This window comes from Pseudophryne corroboree, chromosome 6 (genome assembly GCF_028390025.1).
Source record: "Pseudophryne corroboree isolate aPseCor3 chromosome 6, aPseCor3.hap2, whole genome shotgun sequence".
Taxonomy (NCBI): Eukaryota; Metazoa; Chordata; class Amphibia; order Anura; family Myobatrachidae; genus Pseudophryne; species Pseudophryne corroboree.
In genome coordinates, this window is record NC_086449.1 from 374,378,282 (window position 1) to 374,399,868 (window position 21,587).

General features: G+C 48.4%; 1 protein-coding gene across 1 annotated transcript in view; it reads left to right on the forward strand.

The window, feature by feature from the left end:
* The window catches only part of STRIP2 (striatin interacting protein 2), a 246,197-nt gene that overhangs the window by 173,355 nt on the left and 51,255 nt on the right, over positions 1–21,587 (forward strand). Inside the window, exons 15-17 of the mRNA XM_063926727.1 lie at positions 16,057–16,154; positions 16,532–16,658; positions 17,872–17,972. Of these exons, the coding sequence (XP_063782797.1) occupies positions 16,057–16,154; positions 16,532–16,658; positions 17,872–17,972 (326 nt within the window). The remainder of the gene's footprint in view (positions 1–16,056; positions 16,155–16,531; positions 16,659–17,871; positions 17,973–21,587) is intronic.

Sequence of the window (21,587 nt, forward strand, 5' to 3'; positions counted from 1 at the left end):
TCAAGGATACAAGCTGGAATTCGAAGTGATGCCCCCTCACCGTTACCTCAAATCGGCCCTGCCAGCTTCCCCCTTAGAGAGGGAAATAGTGTTAGCTGCAATTCACAAATTGTATCTTTAGCAGGTGGTGGTAAAGGTTCCCCTCCTTCAACAGGGAAGGGGTTACTATCCGACCATGTTTGTGGTACCGAAACCAGACGGTTCGGTCAGACCCATATTGAATTTAAAATCCCTGAACATATACCTGAAAAGGTTCAAGTTCAAGATGGAATCGCTCAGAGCGGTCATCGCAAGCCTGGAAGGGGGGGGATTTTATGGTGTCTCTGGACATAAAGGATACTTACCTTCATGTCCCCATTTATCCACCTCATCAGGCGTACCTCAGATTTGTTGTACAGGACTGTCATTACCGATTCCAGACGTTGCCGTTTGGTCTCTCCACGGCACCGAGAATATTTACCAAGGTAATGGCGGAGATGATGGTGCTCCTGCGGAAGCAAGGGGTCACAATTATCCCATACTTGGACGATCTCCTCATAAAGGCGAGGTCCAGAGAGCAGTTGCTGATCAGCGTAGCACGCTCTCGGGAGGTGTTACAACAGCACGGCTGGATTCTAAATATTCCAAAGTCGCAGCTGATTCCTACGACTCGTCTGCCCTCCCTGGGTATGATTCTGGACACAGACCAGAAGAGGGTTTATCTCCCGATGGAGAAGGCTCAGGAGCTCATGACACTGGTCAGAGACCTATTAAAACCAAAACAAGTGTCGGTGCATCACTGCACGCGAGTCCTGGAAAAGATGGTGGCATCATACGAGGCCATTCCATTCGGCAGGTTCCATGCGAGGACCTTTCAATGGGATCTGTTGGACAAGTGGTCCGGATCACATCTACAGATGCATCGGCTGATCACCCTATCCCCCAGGGCCAGGGTGTCTCTCCTGTGGTGGCTGCAGAGTGTTCACCTTCTCGAAGGCCGCAGATTCGGCATTCAGGACTGGGTCCTGGTGACCACGGATGCAAGCCTCCGAGGGTGGGGGGCAGTCACACAGGGAAAAAACTTCCAAGGTCTGTGGTCAAGTAAGGAGACTTGCCTTCACATCAATATCCTGGAACTAAGGGCCATATACAACGCCCTACGTCAAGCGGAGACCCTGCTTCGCGACCAACCGGTTCTAATTCAGTCAGACAACATCACCGCAGTGGCTCATGTAAACCGCCAAGGCGGCACAAGGAGCAGAATGGCGATGGCGGAAGCCACCAGAATTCTTCGCTGGGCGGAGAATCACGTAAGAGCACTGTCAGCAGTGTTCATTCCGGGAGTGGACAACTGGGAAGCAGACTTCCTCAGCAGGCACGACCTCCACCCGGGAGAGTGGGGACTTCATCAAGAAGTCTTCACGCAGATTGCAAGTCGGTGGGAACGGCCACAGGTGGATATGATGGCATCCCGCCTCAACAAAAAGCTACAGAGGTATTGCGCCAGGTCAAGAGACCCTCAGGCGATAGCTGTAGACGCACTAGTGACACCATGGGTGTTCCAGTCGGTCTATGTATTCCCTCCTTTTCCTCTCATACCCAAGGTGCTGAGAATCATAAGAAAAAGAGGAGTGAGAACAATACTCATTGTTCCGGATTGGCCAAGAAGGACTTGGTATCCAGATCTGCAAGAAATGCTCACAGAGGACCCATGGCCTCTGCCTCTAAGACAGGACTTGTTGCAACAGGGGCCCTGTCTGTTCCAAGACTTACCGCGGCTGCGTTTGACGGCATGGCGGTTGAACGCCGGATCCTAGCAGAAAAAGGCATTCCGGATGAGGTTATTCCTACGCTGATAAAGGTTAGGAAGGACGTGACGGCTAAATATTATCACCGTATATGGCGGAAATATGTTGCTTGGTGTGAGGCCAGGAATGCCCCTACGGAGGAATTCCAGCTGGGCCGTTTCCTTCACTTCCTACAGTCGGGAGTGACTTTGGGCCTGAAATTGGGTTCCATTAAGGTCCAGATTTCAGCCCTATCCATTTTCTTTCAATAGGAACTGGCTTCTCTTCCTGAAGTTCAGACGTTTGTAAAGGGAGTGCTGCATATTCAGCCCCCTTTTGTGCCTCCAGTGGCACCTTGGGATCTTAATGTGGTGTTGAGTTTCCTGAAGTCACACTGGTTTGAGCCACTCAAAACGGTGGAGTTAAAATATCTCACGTGGAAGGTGGTCATGCTATTAGCCTTGGCTTCGGCTAGGCGTGTGTCAGAATTAGCGGCTTTGTCACATAAAAGCCCCTATCTGGTTTTCCATATGGACAGGGCAGAATTGCGGACTTGTCCACAATTTCTGCCAAAAGTGGTGTCATCTTTTCATATGAACCAACCTATTGTGGTGCCTGTGGCTACTCGTGACTTGGAGGATTCCGAGTTACTAGATGTGGTCAGGGCTTTGAAGGTTTATGTAGCCAGAACGGCTAGAGTCGGGAAAACTGAGTCGCTGTTTATCCTGTATGCATCCAACAAGCGGTGTGCTCCTGCTTCAAAGCAAACTATTGCTCGCTGGATCTGTAACACGATTCAGCAGGCTCATTCTGCGGCTGGATTGCCGCTTCCAAAATCAGTAAAAGCCCACTCCACAAGGAAGGTGGGCTCTTCTTGGGTGGCTGCCCGAGGGGTCTCGGCATTACAGCTTTGCCGATCGGCTACTTGGTCAGGTTCAAACACTTTTGCAAAGTTCTACAAGTTTGATACCCTGGCTGAGGAGGACCTTGTGTTTGCTCATTCGGTGCTGCAGAGTCATCCGCACTCTCCCGCCCGTTTGGGAGCTTTGGTATAATCCCCATGGTCCTTACGGAGTCCCCAGCATCCACTAGGACGTTAGAGAAAATAAGATTTTACTTAACGGTAAATCTATTTCTCGTAGTCCGTAGTGGATGCTGGGCGCCCGTCCCAAGTGCGGACTTCTTCTGCAATGCTTGTATATAGTTATTGCTTAAATAAGGGTTATGTTTGGTTGCATCAGGGTTGATCTGATGCTCCGTTGTTGTTCATACTGTTAACTGGGTAAATTTATCACGAGTGATACGGTATGATTACATGACTGGTATGAGTCTTGCCCTGGATTCCAAAATCCTTTCCTTGTACTGTCAGCTCTTCCGGGCACAGTTTCTCTAACTGAGGTCTGGAGGAGGGACATAGAGGGAGGAGCCAGAACACAACAGGATCCAAATTCTTTCTCAAAGTGCCCTGTCTCCTGCGGAGCCCGTCTATTCCCCATGGTCCTTATGGAGTCCCCAGCATCCACTACGGACTACGAGAAATAGATTTACCGGTGAGTAAAATCTTATTTTTTTCCACCCAGAAGGTTGGGGCTTCGTGGGCGGCTCACCGGGGTGCTTCTACTGAGCAGCTTTGCACTGTGGCCTTGTGGTCTTCGGACCATACTTTTCTTTTTCATCCACTAGGGGTCACTGGAGTACTTTTGGGATATGGACGGCTTTAGCAGGACAAGGCACTGAATATTTAAATTTAGTAAATCTCCTCCCCTTCCATACTCCCAGAATACCTCAGTGTTTTTTCTGTGCTCACAGCAGTGACACGCTTGTGTGGAACCTCCACACTTACTTTGATATTTTATACTTTTTATTTTTACTTTTCACTTCAGCACATCCCTTCCCAGTTTATCAAGAAACTTGGGTCCGGGATAGTGCAGGCTGCATGGAAGCAGCTCCTGGCGTGTCGGTCCTCACAAAGAGCACCCTCACAGCCAAAAGGCAGTTCACTCTCTGACTGCAGGACAGGCTGGACGGAGCTTACAGAAGAAGCCCCGTCATAGCCCCTCACTACTGGCGTCAGGTAGCTGGGGGGACTGGGCGGTCAGCTCACGCTGCCGCCCCACTGTGTGGGGAACGTGCTCCTTTACCGCCGCTGATTACAGGCCGCCTGCTCCCGCCGCTGCTCACACACTGAGCCGCATCCCGGCCGCCGCTGTTTACGAGGCCGCCCGATCCAGCCGCTCCACACCGCCGCTGTATACGGGGACACCGCTTGGAGCGGCCGCACGTCACTCAGACGCCGGCCGCTCTTCCGGACCGCAGCTCCAAGGCGCTATGTACGGCGCTCCCTGCACCCGCTCCCCGGCTCCCTGCACCCGCTCCCCGGCTCCCTGCACCCGCTCCCCGGCTCCCTGCACCCGCTCTCATCCGCTGGATACTCGGAGGTACACGGGGGAGCAGTAGGGGGGAGAAGCTATCCTCACAAGCAGCGCAGCTGCAGGGGGGAGTGAGAGGGAGTAAATGCCCATAGCAGCAGCAAAATATAGCAAGGCTGCATGGGTTAATAAGTAATAGGCTGTACAGCTTATATAAACAGGGGGTTAGTTACAGGCTATCAATGTCTTTATAACCTAGACTATGATTCTAACTGTAAGCATGGCATGTGGGCCATTTTAACCATGCTTCCTGTTTCTTTCTGTTTCTGTTGCCTCCAACTGTACCTAGACGGAAATACTCTGGCCCGGCGTTCAAATCCTTTAGAGGAACAACCACGCCTGGTGGTCGAGGACGTGGTTTTCAACAAACCACCGCCAGTCGTCAGGACGCTAAGGTCATCGACAAGCCAGTGGCATGATGGGCTCCCAGCCCATCTCGGATCTCCAGTTGTGGGGGCACGCCTTCAGACGTTCCATATGGCGTGGTTCCAGACATCCACAGATGGGTGGATCCGCAATTTAGTGTTAAAAGGTTCCAAAATAGAGTTCGACTGTCTCCCGCCACTGCGGTTTTTCAAGACAGGACTGCCTGTGTCGGACGACGAGGGCGGTTCTGCAAATTGCCATTCAGTCTCTGCTGGATTCAGCAGTTTTGATTCCGGTCCCTGTACACCAACAAGGTCAGGGTTATTATTCCAGTCTGTTTGTAGTACCAAAGCCCGGATGGCTCGGTCAGGCCAATATTGATCTTAAAGGGCCTCAATCAGTACGTCACTTACTACAGATTCAAGATGGAATCCCTGCGGTCAGTAATTGCAGGTTTAGAGCCACAGGAATTTATGATTGCGCTGGATCTCAAGGATGCGTACTTACACATTCCAATTTGGCCACCTCATCAGAGGTTCTTGCGTTTTGCAATACGGCAAAGCCAATACCAGTTTCAGGCTCTACCGTTTGGCCTCTCGTCAGCGCCTCGGGTATTCACCAAAGTGATGTCTGTGATGATAGCTCATCTCAGATCCCTGGGAGTGATAATAGTTCCGTATTTGGACGATCTACTACTCAAAGCTCTGTCTCAACAGATGCTCCTCCAACATGCGTTGCTAACGTACAATGTGCTAGTTCAGCACCTTTAAGAAATCACATCTGATTCCGTCTCAACGACTTAAATTCCTTGGAATGATTCTCGATACGGTAGATCAAAGAATTTACCTACCAGAACAGAAAGTACAGAGTATTCGTCATCTGGTACAAGTAGTGCTCAAGCCACGCACAGTCTCGGTACATTTGTGCATTCGGCTGTTAGGAAAAATGGTGGCGGCTTTCGAAGCGCTTCAGTTCGGAAGATTTCACTCACGGCCTTTTCAACTGGATGTGCTCGCACAGTTGTCGGGCTCACATCTGCAGATTCACCAGAGGGTGAGGTTGTCTCCACGGGTCAGAGTATCTCTACTCTGGTGGCTCAAGGTACACAATCTAACCGCAGGGAAACGGTTTGGCGTCTGGAATTGGATGATTCTAACGACGGACGCGGGTCTCAGAGGTTGGGGAGCTGTGGTTCAAAATTGTCAGCTCCAGGTCTCTGGGCAGATCACAAAAGATTGCTGTCTATAAATGTCCTGGAACTCCGGGCAATTTACAGTGCGCTACGACAAGCAGTGCACATGCTCCGGTCTCAGACTGTCCAGGTTCAGTCAGACAACGCAACGGCGGTCGCGTACATCAACAAACAAGGAGGAACGAGAAGCCGCATGGCCATGCAGGAAGTAGCTCGAATCCTCAATTTGGCCGAGCATCACCAAGTGATATTGTCGGCAGTGTTCATTCCGGGAGTGGACAACTGGGAGGCTGATTATCTCAGCCGTCTGGATTTTCATCCAGGAGAATGGGCATTAAATCCAGAAGTGTTTCACATGTTGGTCCAGAGGTGGGGTTACCCACAAGTGGATCTGATGGCATCGCGCCACAATCACCAAACGTCCCAGTACGTGTCCAGAACACGAGATCCAAAGGCAGTGGCGGTGGATGCTCTCACAATCGCGTGGCCGTACAGCCTCGTGTATCTGTTTCCACCGTTTCCGCTGCTCCCTCTGTTGCTAAACGAGAGTCCGCCACAGTCATACTAGTGGCGCCTCATTGGCCTCGGAGAGCATGGTTCTCTGATCTCCGCGGACTACTCGCAGACGATCCTTGGCCGCTCCTGCTACGTCCGGACCTGTTACAACAGGGTCCGTTCCTTTACCCCGATTTAGCGCGGCTGCGTTTGACGGGGTGGCTGTTGAGACCACCCTCTTAAGAAGAGAGGGCATTCCAGATTCCGTTATACCAGCCATGTTACGTGCTAGGAAGCCAGTTATGGCAGCTCATTATTACAGAATTTGGCATGCCTATATAGGTTGGTGTGAAGCTCGGAAGTTTCCGACATCATCTTTCACGTTATCCCGTCTTTTGTTATTTTTACAGACGGGGTTAGATGGATGACTGCGTTTATCTACACTAAAGGTGCAGGTCTCTGCTTTGTCAATTTACTTTCAAAGACGTTTGGCTCTATTGCCGTCTGTACACACTTTTATGCAAGGTGTCCTCAGAGTACAGCCTCCATTCATTCCACCTACAGCGCCATGGGACTTGAATCTGGTTTTAGATTTTTTACGGTCTTCATATTTTGAACCCTTACAACAAGTGGATTTTAAGTTTCTCACTTGGAAAACAATTTTTCTCCTAGCCTTAGCTTTGGTACGGCGTGTTTCAGATTTGGGTGCCTTGTCATGCAAGCCACCGTATTTGGTGTTTCATGATGACCGAGTGGAACTTCGGACGAATCCCGCTTTCTTGCCAAAGGTAGTGTCATCTTTTCACATCAATCAACCAATAGTAGTTCCTGTGTTAACAGGAGATTCTGGAACTTTGGATGTGGTACGCGCACTACGCATTTATGTATCCCGAACGTCTTCAGTTCGTAAGACGGATAAGCTGTTTGTTCTCTATGATGCTGCCGCCAAGATGGGTTGGCCAGCTTCTAAGCAGACCTTATCCAGATGGATTAAACTGACCATACGTCAGGCTTACCTTCATGCTAGGTTACAGCCGCCTACATCAGTAACAGCTCATTCCACACATTCTGTGGGAACTTCATGGGCAGCTGGTTGTGGGGCTTCTACGACGCAGCTTTGCCGTGCGGCTACATGGTCACCAGTGCACGTGTTTGTGCGCTTTTACAAGTTTGATACGGTTGCGGCATCAGCATCTAGCTTTGGCTGCCTAGTGTTACAGGTGCCAAACAGCTCTCCCGCCCAAGGGGGAAGCTTTGGTACGTCCCAAGAGTACTCCAGTGACCCCTAGTGGATGAAAAAGAAAATAGGATTTTGGTACTTACCAGGTAAATCCTTTTCTTTGAATCCATAGGGGGCACTGGACGCCCACCCAGAGCAGTTTTACCTGGTTTGTGGTAAGTACAGTTGATCTTATGGTAACACATTCTCACCGATTTGTTAAAATTTTCCAGTTCTATCGGTTATGGTGTCAACTGTTTAGTTGTCAGTTACGTTATGTGTCAACTTTATTGTTGTCAGTTATGTTATAATGTTATATGTAATTCTCCATTGTTCATCCTCTCTATCGCTCCTGTTCAGCTCAGTAAAAAACACTGAGGTATTCTGGGAGTATGGAAGGGAGGAGAGTTACTAAATTTAAATATTCAGTGCCTTGTCCTGCTAAAGCCGTCCATATCCCAAGAGTACTCCAGGGCCCCCTATGGATTCAAAGAAAAGGATTTACCTGGTAAGTACCAAAATCCTATTTTCTTCATTTCTACGCCTTTGATAAGTTTTCATATTCTGATGCTACCTTTGGGTGTTCAGTTCTCTACCCACCCTGGTGGCGTCCTTGCCCTTAAGGGGACAGCTTTTGGATGTCCCAGTGTCTCTGTGCTACCTAGTGGAGGAAGAAAAAAAACAGGATTTCTCTTACGTCCTAGAGGATGCTGGGTTCCACATTAGTACCATGGGGGGTATAGATGGGTCCACCAGGAACCATTGGCACTTTAAGAGTTTGAGAGTGTGGGCTGGCTCCTCCCTCTATGCCCCTCCTACCAGATTCAGTTTAGAAAATGTGCCCGGAGGAGCTGGTCACAGCTAGGGGAGCTCTCCAGAGTTTCCCTAGAAAAGTTTTATTGGAGTTTATTATTTTACAGGGAGGCTGCTGGCAACAGCCTCCCTGCTTCGTGGGATTAAGGGGGTGGGGGGAGTAGTGGGATCTGAGCCACTTACTCCGCTGACAGGACACTGAGCTCCTGAGGGGTCAGATCGCTCCCTGACGCAGGGGATCGCTCGCCCCAGCAGCATGCCGCCACCCCCTTACAGAACTGAAGAATTGGTGGCGAGTGAGACACCGACCCCCCTAGCAAGCGGGGGTGTCGGTGTGAAGATCACGGCAGCAGGGTAGGAGCGCAGTATTAACTGCGCTCCGGGAGGCTCAGCGGTACACTGTGCGGCGCTGTGAGGGGTGCCCTGAGCCAGCGCTACACCCTACACTGGTCCCAAAGCCTGTAGGGGTCCTCTGATCTCAGCCAGCACTCAATCCTCAGGCCAGTATAATCAGTGGAAGAGTGGGAAGACAGCGCCATTTTGGGGGCGGAGCTGCTTCTTAGAGCGGACCCAGCAGCGTTCAGCGCCATTTTCCTGCCTGCACAGCGCTGATCAGGACAAACAGGTCCCTCCCCAGTAACTCCAGCTATCTGTAAACAGTACCAGGGGGTTGTAGAAGGTAGGAGGAGGCTGCAATATGACTGTGTATCCTATTAAGGTGCACAGTCAGCGCTGACAAGGGGTCGCCCTATAGTTAGAAGCGCTGTTTGTGGGCTGGCTCCAATCTGTGTCTCTCTTGCCATTCTTGGGGGGGAAACTCTGTCTGCCCTCCCCTGTGTGTGTGTGTGTGGAGTGTTTGGTGGTCTCCTTTAGCTATGTCCAGGGACACTGTGTCATATGCTGCGGAAAATATGTTCTCCCAGGATGATCCCATTCCATGTAATCAGGATAGCACTGGTTTAGCACAGATTCCAGCAAGGGAACCTTAGTGGTTTTCCTCTATCAAATCTTTGATTTCTCAGATTTCAGACAGGGTTGCATGTAATGAATCTGCAACCCAGGTATTGCAGTATGGCCCGATTCTGGTACCTCAGGATGCTCCGCTATATACCCTCACAAACGTGCGCTTGTTCATGTCATGCAAGATGATACGGATACCGATTCTGACACCACAGACTGTAATGGGGATGTGTTGCGGAGGGCTGCCTCTCTTGCAAAGGGGGTGAAATTGATGATAGAGGCTATCAGGGATGTGTTTAATATTAATGATACCACACCTGAGCAGGTTGAGGAGGCTTTTTTTCACTGAAAATAAGAGCCTCACTAACCTTCCCTGCGTCAAAGGAATTAAGTGCTATATTTGAGAAAGCATGGGAAAACCCTGAGAAAAAATTCCAGATCTCTAAAAGGGTCCAGGGGGCCTTTTCTTTCCTTGAGGAGGATAGAAAAAAATGGGAAAACCCGCCAATTGTTGACGCATCTGTGTCCAGACTCTCAAAAAAGGTGGTTTTACCTGTTATGGGATCTTCCACCTTAAAGGAGCTGGCTGATCGTAAAATTGATAATACACTTAAATCGGTGTACACCGCTTCGAGGGCCATATTACGTCCCACTATTGCTAGTGCATGGATTGCAAAAGCTATAGTAAAGTGGTCAGGCACCTTACTTGAGGATTTGGATACGGTGGATAAGGGTGATGTTGAATTGTTTTTGCTTAACATTCATGATTCAGCAGGTTTTGTGGTAGAATCCATGAAAGACCTGGGTTCCATGGCTGCTGGAATCTCTTCCATGTCTGTTTCAGCTCGTCTGGGACACTGGCTGCGCCAGTGGTCGGCCGACGCGGAATCCAGGAAAAGTGTGGAGTCCCTACCCTACACAGGTCAGGCTCTCTTTGGGGAAGCTTTGGATGCGTGGCTATCCACGGCTACAGCGGGTAAGTCTCCGTTTTTTCCCTCAGCTGCACCTGCTCCGAAGAAATCCTTCTCCATCAGCATCACAGTCCTTTCGGCCTAACAAGCCTAGAAAGGCCAAACCGTCCAATACCTTCTTTAGGGGACGTCGAGTTAAATCCAAGAAACCTGCTGCTGCAGGTTCCCAGGAACAAAAGCCTGTTTCAGATATACCAAAGTCCTCCGCATGACGGTGGACTTCGCGGCCTGGAGGTGGGACCAGTGGGAGCGAGACCCAGACAGTTCAGTCACGTCTGGGTATCATCTGGCCTGGATCCCTGGGTGATAGATATTGTGTCCCAGGGATACAGGCTGGAATTTCAGAATCTCCGTCCTCACCGATTTTTCAAATCAGGCTTACCAGCTCTACTGGCAGACAGAACTGTCCTACAATAGGCTGTCCAGAAGTTGGTGGAGGCACAGGTCATTGTGCCAGTTCCTCCTCATTTGCAAACCACAGGTTACTATTCGAACCTTTTTGTGGTACCGAAACCGGATAGTTCGGTCAGGCCCATTCTGAACCTAAAATCACTGAACCCTTTTCTGAAGGAGTTCAAGTTCAAAATGGAGTCTCTCAGGGCGGTGATATCAGGTCTGGAAGAGGGGGAATTCCTAGTATCCCTGGATATCAAGGATGCGTACCTCCACATTCCGATTTGGCTGCCGCATCAGGCTTATCTCCGTTTCACATTACTGGATTGTCATTTCCAGTTCCAGGCCCTGCCATTCGGCATCTCTATGGCACTGAGGGTGTTCACCAAGGTGATGGCAGAGATGATGATTCTCCTCCGCAAACAAGGGGTGAATATCATTCCATATTTGGACGATCTGCTGATAAAGGCATCGTCCAAGGAGAAGCTGTTGCAGTCCATTGTTCTCACAACCCACCTACTCAGACTCCACGGTTGAATTCTGATCCTACCAAAATCACATTTGGAACCAACCCACAGGTTGTCTTTTCTGGGGATGATCCTCGACAAGTGCAGAGGGTGTTTCTTCCGCAGGAAAAGGCGTTGGTGATACAAACAATGGTCCCAGATGTCCTGAAGCCAGCCTTCCAACTGGATCTCCTGGACAAGTGGTCAGGATCTCCTCTCCACATGCACCAGAGAATTCATCTGTCACCAAAGGCCAGGATTTCACTCCTCTGGTGGCTCCAATTGCCGGTTCGGTATTCAGGACTGGGTCCTTCTAACCACGGATGCGAGCCTTCGGGCCTGGGACGCATTCACTCAAGGGGAAACCTTCCACGGATGGTGGTCAAGTCTGGAAGCCGGCCTGCCGATCAACCTCCAGGAACTAAGAACCGTCTACAACGGTCTTCTTCAGGCAGCCCATCTTCTAAGAGATTGGGCCATTCAAGTACAGTCGGACAATGTAACGACGGTAGCTTACATAAACCGACAGGGTGGAACGAAGAGCAGAGGTGACAAGAATCATCCTCTGGGCAGAAAGACGTGCGTTGGCGCTTTCAGCAATCTTCATTCCGGGAGTGGACAGCTGGGAAGCAGACTTCCTCAGCAGACACGATCTCCATCCAGGGGAGTGGGGTCTCCATCCGGAGGTGTTCAAGGAAAAACAGACCTTTGGGGTTACCCCATATAGATATGATGGCCTCTCGTCTCAACAAGAAGCTTCAACGCTATTGTTCCAGGTCGAGGGACCCACAAGCAGTGGCAGTGGACGCCCTGGTGTCTCCGTGGGTGTTCCAGTCGGCGTACGTGTTTCCACCACTTCCACTCATTCCAAGAGTTCTGAAGCTTGTAAGGAGAACAAGAGTTCAAGCGATCTTCATTGCTCCAGACTTGCCAAAGCGGGCTTGGTACGCGGACCTTCTGAATCTTTTGCAGGAAGAGCCGAGGCCTCTTCCTCTTCGGGAGTACCTGCTGCAGCAGGGGCCATTCACCTATCAAGATATACCGCAGCTTCGTTTGACAGCTTGGAAGTTGAGCACCTGATACTTGCTCGGAAGGGCATTCCGAAGAAGGTCATTCCTACCCTGATACAGGCTAGGAAAGGGGTAACGTCTAAGCATTACCATCGTATGTGGAAGAAATATGTCTCTTGGTGTGAGTCCAAGAAGTTTCCTACGGTGGAGTTTCACATTGGACGTTTCCTCCTCTTCCTGCAAGCAGGTGTGGATTTGGGCCTGAGGTTGGGATCTGTGAAGGTCTATTTTTCGGCCCTGTCAATTTTCTTCCAGAAACAATTGGCTACTCTCCCTGAGGTTCAGACCTTTTTGAAGGGAGTTCTGCACATTCAACCTCCCTTTGTACCGCCTACGGCGCCTTGGGACCTTAACGTGGAGTTGCAGTTCCTCCAGTCAGACTGGTTTGAGCCTCTACAGGAGGTTGAGGTCAAATTTCTTACATGGAAGGCTGCCGTGTTGTTGGCCTTAGCTTCTGCTAGACGTTTGTCAGAATTGGGGGCTTTGTCTTGTAAAAGCCCTTACTTGATCCTAGAGCTGAGCTCCGGACACGTCGGTAGTTTCTTCCAAAGGTTGTGTCGTCATTTCCTTTCAACCAACCTATTGTGCTGCCAGTGGCTACTGACTCCTCAATTTTGTCAAAGTCCTTGGATGTTGTGAGGGCTTTGAGAATCTATGTGCAGAGGACTGCTTGTCACAGGAAATCGGTCTCTTTGTTTGTCCTGTATGATCCCAAGAAAATTGGGTGTCCTGCTTCAAAGCAGACTATATCTCGCTGAATTAGATTCACTATCCAGCATGCTTATTCTACGGCAGGACTGCCGTGTCCTAAATCTGTTAAGGCCCAGTCTACTCGTAAGGTGGGGTCTTCCTGGGTGGCTGCCCGGGGTGTCTCGGCGTTACAACTTTGCCGAGCGGCAACTTGGTCTGGGTCGAACATGTTTGCTAAGTTCTACAAGTTCGATACTTTGGCCTCTGATGATCTGAAGTTCAGTCAATCAGTTCTGCAGGAGCCTCCGTGCTCTCCCTCCCATTCTGGGAGCTTTGGTACATCCCCATGGTACTAATGTAGACCCCAGCATCCTCTAGGACGTAAGAGAAAATTGGATTTTGGTTACCTACCGGTATATCCTTTTCTCATAGTCCGTAGCGGATGCTGGGCGCCCGCCCAGCGCTTCGTTTTCCTGCACTCATTATCTGGTTCAGTACAACTTTGTTTAGTTATATACTGCATTGTTACTTGAAAAGTAATGTTTCAGCAGTTGCTGAGGTTTTCAAGCTAGTTAGCTTGATGTGCCTTGTATGTGTGAGCTGGTATGAATCTCGCAACTATCTGTGTTAAATCCTACTCCCGAAAATGTCCGTCTCCTCGGGCACAGTTTCTAGACTTAGTCTGGTAGGAGGGGCATAGTGGGAGGAGCCAGCCCTCGCTCTCAAACTCTTAAAGTGCCAATGGCTCCTGGTGGACCCGTCTATACCCCCCATGGTACTACTGTGGACCCCAGCATCCTCTACGAACTACGAGAAAAGGATTTACCGGTAGGTAACCAAAATCCTATTTTATGTTCTTACCTGTTAAATCTTTCTCCAAGTCCCTAGGGGGCACAGGGCGCCCACTCTGATACACCTGGCTTATGGGGTTTTGTCCCTCTGTTCTAGTTTTCTGTACACTTTCTGTGATTGTGTGTTTGCCGGTCTTCCATCTGTTTCTACTTTTCCTCGATCCTGCCATGGGCTTGCTGAACTGACTTGCTGGAGGCTGGGGGCAGGGTATGCAGGAGAGGGAGCCTGAGTACGCTGGGAAAAATTAGTAACTATTTGGTACCCAGACTCCAACCGTGCTAGGCATTACCCATTGTCCCTGTGCCCCCTATGAACTCAAAGAAAGGGAATTAACAGTGAAGACCATAAATCCTGTTTTTGAACTCGCTGCGAGTTCAAAAATTATTTTAGAGGCATTCCTCATGCCTCCTAACCTAAAGTATCAGTTATGAAAAACTGCACTTTCAGCAAAGTCAGATTTTAGGAAGTTTGGGACTTCTTAACCTCAGCGCTGGCCTTTCGAAAAAATTTGCTGCCGAGCAAGGGCCATCATCATAATGCGTAGTCCTCTATATGGACGGAGGTGGTCAGCTTTCCGTCCACCATGGGACCTGCCCTCAGATCCTGCGGTAATTCGAAAAAATCTATCTGGATAATGGGGAGCCTGGTGTTGGGGGCTGCCGGGTCCAAGAGGAGGCTGCACGGGGTGCGGCACAGAGGCTTTGAGGTCCGGAGTTGGAGGCTAGTGAGTACACGGTGGTGGTTGTAGGGGGAATCTGAAGACATCACTCTTGTACAAGCTGCCGTGTGGAGGCTGTATGCCATCCAGGACTAGCATAGAGTTTCACACACAAGTTCTGAAACAAAATGCTTTTTCAGTACCGGATGAATGGCATAATTTCCACTTTCCAATACTAAAGTATAGTGACTGTGGAAATCATTGGGGGATAATTGTGACCAGGGATATCTCCTGCGATACAGGAATGATGAATGGTTATGTACCTTAATTTATACAATAGTAGGTGAAAATTCTAGTTTTTACCTGCTTTTGAATAAATGAAGTGATGCTAATATATAAAATTATTCTGAAACAGTGGAGTTCCTTTTAAAAAAAACAAAAAAATAGCTGTTTCTACATGTTGTGCACATCTATAAATGAATGGTCAAAACATTCCACAAAACTGCTTTAAGCTCTCCGGTTAGCTGCAAGTGAATTTGTATACAATACTTTCTGATTTATTTATTTTTGTGTTCTGAATTGCAAAAAGCAACTTAAAACAATCCGCACAAAGTATGAATGCATGCCACCGTGGAGAAATACAATGGACTTTATATTTATATGCAATTGCATGCTTTGCACCTGTGTTAACAAAAAACCTTCCAGTTTCATCATGGCCACTTTAGAATAAGATTATACTGGAACACCAACAACAGCTCCTATATAGTATCATGCTTTGTTGTAAAGAGCCGTACTGATGGGAAGACTTCCCCAGGGATGTGTGCTGAGCGGTCTAGCACAGACCGCTCAGCACACATCTCTCAACCCGCTCAGCACAGCGATGTGCTGAGCGAGGGGGGGGGACACGGGGGGCCGCTCATTTCACCCAGTGGTGAAATGAGCGACCTGCTAGATTGGCCTACATGCAGGCCAATCTAGCACCAGCGATAGCGACGCGCAGGACCGCGCATCGCTGTCGCCGGCACCCCTACACGCGGAGCGATGTTCTAAGCTGAACATCGCTCCGTGTGTGCCCCCCTTAAGAGTTTCTTCTCTGTGTGAAAGTTACAGGTAATTATAATTGCAATAGCTGATGTGCAGTACCTAAAGGCCCGTACACACTGGTCGATATATCAGCCGTTCTCTTGAACGGCCGATATATCGCGGGACCGTCGGCCAGTGTGTACGGCCGATACGTCTGTGAACGACGGAGTTCACAGACGTATCGCGTCGGTTGCGCAGCACAGCTGACTGCCAATATATCTACCGATATATTGGCGCGTCGCTGTGTGTGGCCGACCGCCCGTACACATGCTGCGGCGGCCGGCGGTGATTGACAGCTGAACTGGGTGGGAGTGTGTACACGCCCACCCAGTTCATGACGTCAGTCCCCGACGTATCGGGCAGTGTGTATGTACAGCACACTGCCCGATCCGTCCATAGATATATCTGCAGATCAATTGATCTGCAGATATATCTATTAGTGTGTACCCACCTTTACACAAAGAGAAAACATCTCACCTGGCAATTAGGGAAGCCCATAAAAGAGCAGATGTACAGTTCTCATGAATGGACAGGAATTCTGATTTTGCCACCTTATGTGCTGTCTGTAACTAAGCATGTCTATCCTTTGGCAGATTGCTTTGCTGAAGATACTACTAGCAGCTGCCCCAACTTCTAAGACCAAGACAGACTCCATTAATATTTTGGCGGATGTGCTACCTGAGGAAATGCCGTGAGTACCATTGGAGAGGAGGCTGCTGGCATCAATGTCTATGAAATGGCATTGTACAGCTCTTTAATATATTAATAAAGCAGCAGATAGTGGTACACCAGTCTGTCCCATTATGATGCCTTCTCCATATTGAGTGTATACAGTAGCTAAGTATTGAAAATAGCAGTTATTTGTTTGTAGACCTATAAATCCATATTTTGTAGACATTGAAGTGTTGCAGCAGAAATGTAATACACACATACTTATGCAAATTTAATTGGATGGGACATGTCTGTATTTGTAAACATAAGCATTGTATTTACATTCCACATGACGATCCATGATATAGAGGATGGACAATGTTGGACTTCACTCTGTCTACTTTTTCACGTTCTCAGAATCACGGTTCTGCAAAGCATGAAGCTGGGAATTGATGTGAATCGGCACAAAGAGATCATTGTGAAGAGTGTATCTGCTCTCCTGTTGCTGCTGCTGAAACACTTAAAGCTCAACCATATCTACCAGGTGAACTGTGTAACTTTGCATGTTTCCTCACTGAAAAATATAGGGGCTGATTCTGATTTTGAGTAAAACAAAACAGCAAGTAACTTTGCACGGTGGTGCCAAGGGGGGGTACTAATTACCTGGGCCCAGGTGTGATGGAGGGGCCCAGTGAGGGCCACGGGCCCCCTATCTCTTACCTGGCAGCTGCAGCTCTTCTCCTCAGCGTGCTGGGCTGCAGTGTGGCTAGGAAGTAGAGATGTGCGGGTTCGGATTTACTCGGTTCTTAATGCCAGAATTAACGCAAGTTTGGATTTATCCAGATTTTTCTTATTGGCTAACCAAAACACGTGACATCCAAGAGCCAATAAAATGTCATTTTGAGATCTAGGTAAATGCGGGTAAATCCAAACCCGCACATCTCTACTAGGAAGTAGCTTAAAATACTATTTTTTCAGTGTTTTTTCTAAGGGTGCATGGCCACGCCTCCTGTGATTAGGACACGCCCCCTGGCAAGTACCTGGGCCCAGCCAGGCTCTCTACTGCCCTGACTTTGCACTAGGACAAACCATGTTGCAAATACATTTTAGGTTTTTGCATGCAGGGTAAATATTGGTTGCCGGCATAACTGACCTTAAAGAATCTAATAAAATAAGGCACTGGTTCCCAAACTTATTTGAATCATGGTGCCCTAGAGTATCAAAATATTTTTCACTGCACCCCTAGGCCAAAAGTTTCTTATTGAGAAATTTATAAAGAGATATTAAATTAAGTAAATTGTGATTATATGTTGTCCTTAGGTTCAATTGTGTGATGAGGGACAAGATTTGCCTTTGTCTGTTCATATATTTTATGACTGGCAGCCACCAGCACTAGTTTTGCCTATAGCATTATTAGAAATAATTTGAATTGGTCCTGGACCACCAAAACAAGGCTCCCCTGCAAGTGTCCTGAGGCACACAATTTGAGAACCACTGCAATAAGGAAACCCTGTGCTACAGTATACCCACAGAGTCTGCCAATATAATAATTTAAGCACTTAATTGAAAAAAAAAAAAACTGTATGAAAGAAACCTCTAATGATATATCTAGAAGGGAAAACCACAGAAATAACAAGTATGCTATATGTCCACAAACTGAACTTTTTTTATTTTTATCCAAAGTGATGCTCTGTTTACTCCTGTTTTTATGATGTGTTGTGAATTGTGGCTACTTGGTGCTTCTCTCTGTTCTGCAGTTTGAATATGTCTCCCAGCACCTGGTGTTTGCAAACTGCATTCCTCTGATCCTGAAATTCTTCAATCAGAACATTATGTCCTACATCTGTGCCAAGAACAGGTGGGAGCAGTGGCTGCATGTTTCACCAAGCTTGGTTTGCTGACATGAACGGCTAATTGCCTAACTTTTAATAGTTTTCCAAGTACTAGGAGATAACCAATGAGATTGCTATCCGTGGCATTGTTCCAAATTAAATGAATACTGCAATATAACATATTTGCTAAAGCAGAAAAAATATAAAAATAGTTTTATTTTGCACTAGTATACAAGTCATTTAATGAGAATCCCGTTACCAGCTATTCTGATATTGTTTGTTTTATTGTGTTTGTGTGCTAGTGCTTATTTCTATGTACTGATTGCTGTATGCTGCGAGCTGAGTTTCTGTGCTCTCATAGGGGGTAATTCCAAGTTGATCGCAGCAGGAATTTTGTTAGCAGTTGGGCAAAACCATGTGCACTGCGGGGGGGGCAGATATAACGTGCAGAAAGAGTTAGATTTGGGTGGGTTATTTTATTTCTGTGCAGGGTAAATACTGGCTGCTTTATTTTTACACTGCAAATTAGATTGCAGATTGAACACACCACACCCAAATCTAACTCTCTCTGCACATGTTATATCTGCCTCCCCTGCAGTGCACATGGTTTTGCCCAACTGCTAAAAAATGTCCTGCTGCGATCAACTTGGAATTACCCCCATAGTGCATTGATGCTCTGGCAGGTTGTCCTCATCTGCTCTTTGTTTCTTTGTACAGTACATATGCAGTAAAAACTGATGTGATCTTCTGTTCGATAATATCAATGTGAAATAGACCTTGGTCCCACAGCATGTCACACGCAGTAATTTGCTTTCTCTATCGTCCTAGTGGATGCTGGGGTTCCTGAAAGGACCATGGGGAATAAGCGGCTCCGCAGGAGACAGGGCACAAAAGTAAAGCTTTCCGATCAGGTGGTGTGCACTGGCTCCTCCCCCTATGACCCTCCTCCAAGCCAGTTAGATTTTTGTGCCCGGCCGAGAAGGGTGCAATCTAGGTGGCTCTCCTAAAGAGCTGCTTAGAAAAGTTTAGCTTAGGTTTTTTATTTTACAGTGAGTCCTGCTGGCAACAGGATCACTGCAACGAGGGACTTAGGGGAGAAGAAGTGAACTCACCTGCGTGCAGGATGGATTGGCTTCTTGGCTACTGGACATCAGCTCCAGAGGGACGATCACAGGTACAGCCTGGATGGTCACCGGAGCCTTGCCGCCGGCCCCCTTGCAGATGCTGAAATAAGAAGAGGTCCAGAATCGGCGGCAGAAGACTCCTCAGTCTTCTAAAGGTAGCGCACAGCACTGCAGCTGTGCGCCATTTTCCTCTCAGCACACTTCACACGGCAGTCACTGAGGGTGCAGGGCGCTGGGAGGGGGGCGCCCTGGGAGGCAAATGAAAACCTATTTTGGCTAAAAATACCTCACATATAGCCTCCGGAGGCTATATGGAGATATTTAACCCCTGCCAGACTCCGTTAAGAGCGGGAGACGAGGTCGCCGAAAAAGGGGCGGGGCCTATCTCCTCAGCACACAGCGCCATTTTCCCTCACAGAAAGGCTGGAGGGAAGGCTCCCAGGCTCTCCCCTGCACTGCACTACAGAAACAGGGTTAAAACAGAGAGGGGGGGCACTAATTTGGCGTTAGAAATATATAAAAAAGATGCTATAAGGGTAAACACTTATATAAGGTTGTCCCTATATAATTATAGCATTTTTGGTGTGTGCTGGCAAACTCTCCCTCTGTCTCTCCAAAGGGCTAGTGGGTCCTGTCCTCTATCAGAGCATTCCCTGTGTGTGTGCTGTGTGTCGGTACGTGTGTGTCGACATGTAGGAGGACGATGTTGGTGAGGAGGCGGAGCAATTGCCTGTAATGGTGATGTCACTCTCTAGGGAGTCGACACCGGAATGGATGGCTTATTTAGGGAATTACGTGATAATGTCAACACGCTGCAAGGTCGGTTGACGACATGAGACGGCCGACAAACAATTAGTACCGGTCCAGACGTCTCAAAAACACCGTCGGGGGTTTTAAAACGCCCGTTTACTTTAGTCGGTCGACACAGACACAGACAGGGACACTGAATCCAGTGTCGACGGTGAATAAACAAACGTATTCCTTATTAGGGCCACACGTTAAAGGCAATGAAGGAGGTGTTACATATTTCTGATACTACAAGTACCACAAAAGAGGGTATTATGTGGGATGTGAAAAAACTACCATAGTTTTTCCTGAATCAGATAAATTAAATAAAGTGTGTGATGATGCGTGGGTTCCCCCCGATAGAAAATTATGGGCGGTATACCCTTTCCCGCCAGAAGTTAGGGCGCGTTGGGAAACACCCCTTAGGGTGGATAAGGCGCTCACACGCTTATCAAAACAAGTGGCGGTACCGTCTATAGATAGGGCCGTCCTCAAGGACCAGCTGACAGGAGGCTGGAAAATATCATAAAAAGTATATACACACATACTGGTGTTATACTGCGACCAGCGATCGCCTCAGCCTGGATGTGCAGAGCTGGGGTGGCTTGGTCGGATTCCCTGACTAAAAATATTGATACCCTTGACAGGGACAGTATTTTATTGACTATAGAGCATTTAAAGGATGCATTTCTATATATGCGAGATGCACAGAGGGATATTTGCACTCTGGCATCAAGAGTAAATGCGATGTCCATAACTGCCAGAAGATGTTATGGACACGACAGTGGTCAGGTGATGCAGATTCCAAACGGCACAAAGGTGTATTGCCGTATAAAGGAAGAGGAGTTATTTGGGGTCGGTCCATCGGACCTGGTGGCCACGGCAACTGCTGGAAAATCCACCGTTTTTACCCTAAGTCACATCTCTGCAGAAAAAGACACCGTCTTTTCAGCCTCAGTCCTTTCGTCCCTATAAGATCATATCTGCCCAGGGATAGAGGAAAGGGAAGAAGACTGCAGCAGGCAGCCCATTCCCAGGAACAGAAGCGTTCCACCGCTTCTGACAAGTTCTCAGCATGGCGCTGAGACCGTACAGGACCCCTGGATCCTACAAGTAGTATCCCAGGGGTACAGATTGGAATGTCGAGACGTTTCCCCTTCGCAGGCTCCTGAAGTCTGCTTTACCAAGGTCTCCCTCCGACAAGGAGGCAGTATGGGAAAAAATTCACAAGCTGTATTCCCAGCAGGTGATAATTAAATTACCCCTCCTACTACAAGAAAAGGGGTATTATTCCACACTATATTGTGGTACTGAAGCCAGAAGGCTAGGTGGGACTTATTCTAAATCTAAAAAAATTTTGAACACTTACAAAGGTTCAAATCAAGATGGAGTCACTCAGAGCAGTGATAACGAACAGGAAGAAGGGGACTATATAGTGTCCCGGGACATCAGGGATGCTTACCTCTATGTCCCAAATTTGCCCTTCTCACTAAGGGTACCTCAGGTTCGTGGTGCAGAACTGTCACTATCAGTTTCAGACGCTGCCGTTTGGATTGTCCACGGCACCCCGGGTCTTTACTAAGGTAATGGCCGAAATGATGATTCTTCTTCGAAGAAAAGGCGTCTTAATTATCCCTTACTTGGACGATCTCCTGATAAGGGCATAGTCCAGGGAACAGTTGGAGGTAGGAGTAGCACTATCTCGGATACTGCTACAACAGCACGGGTGGA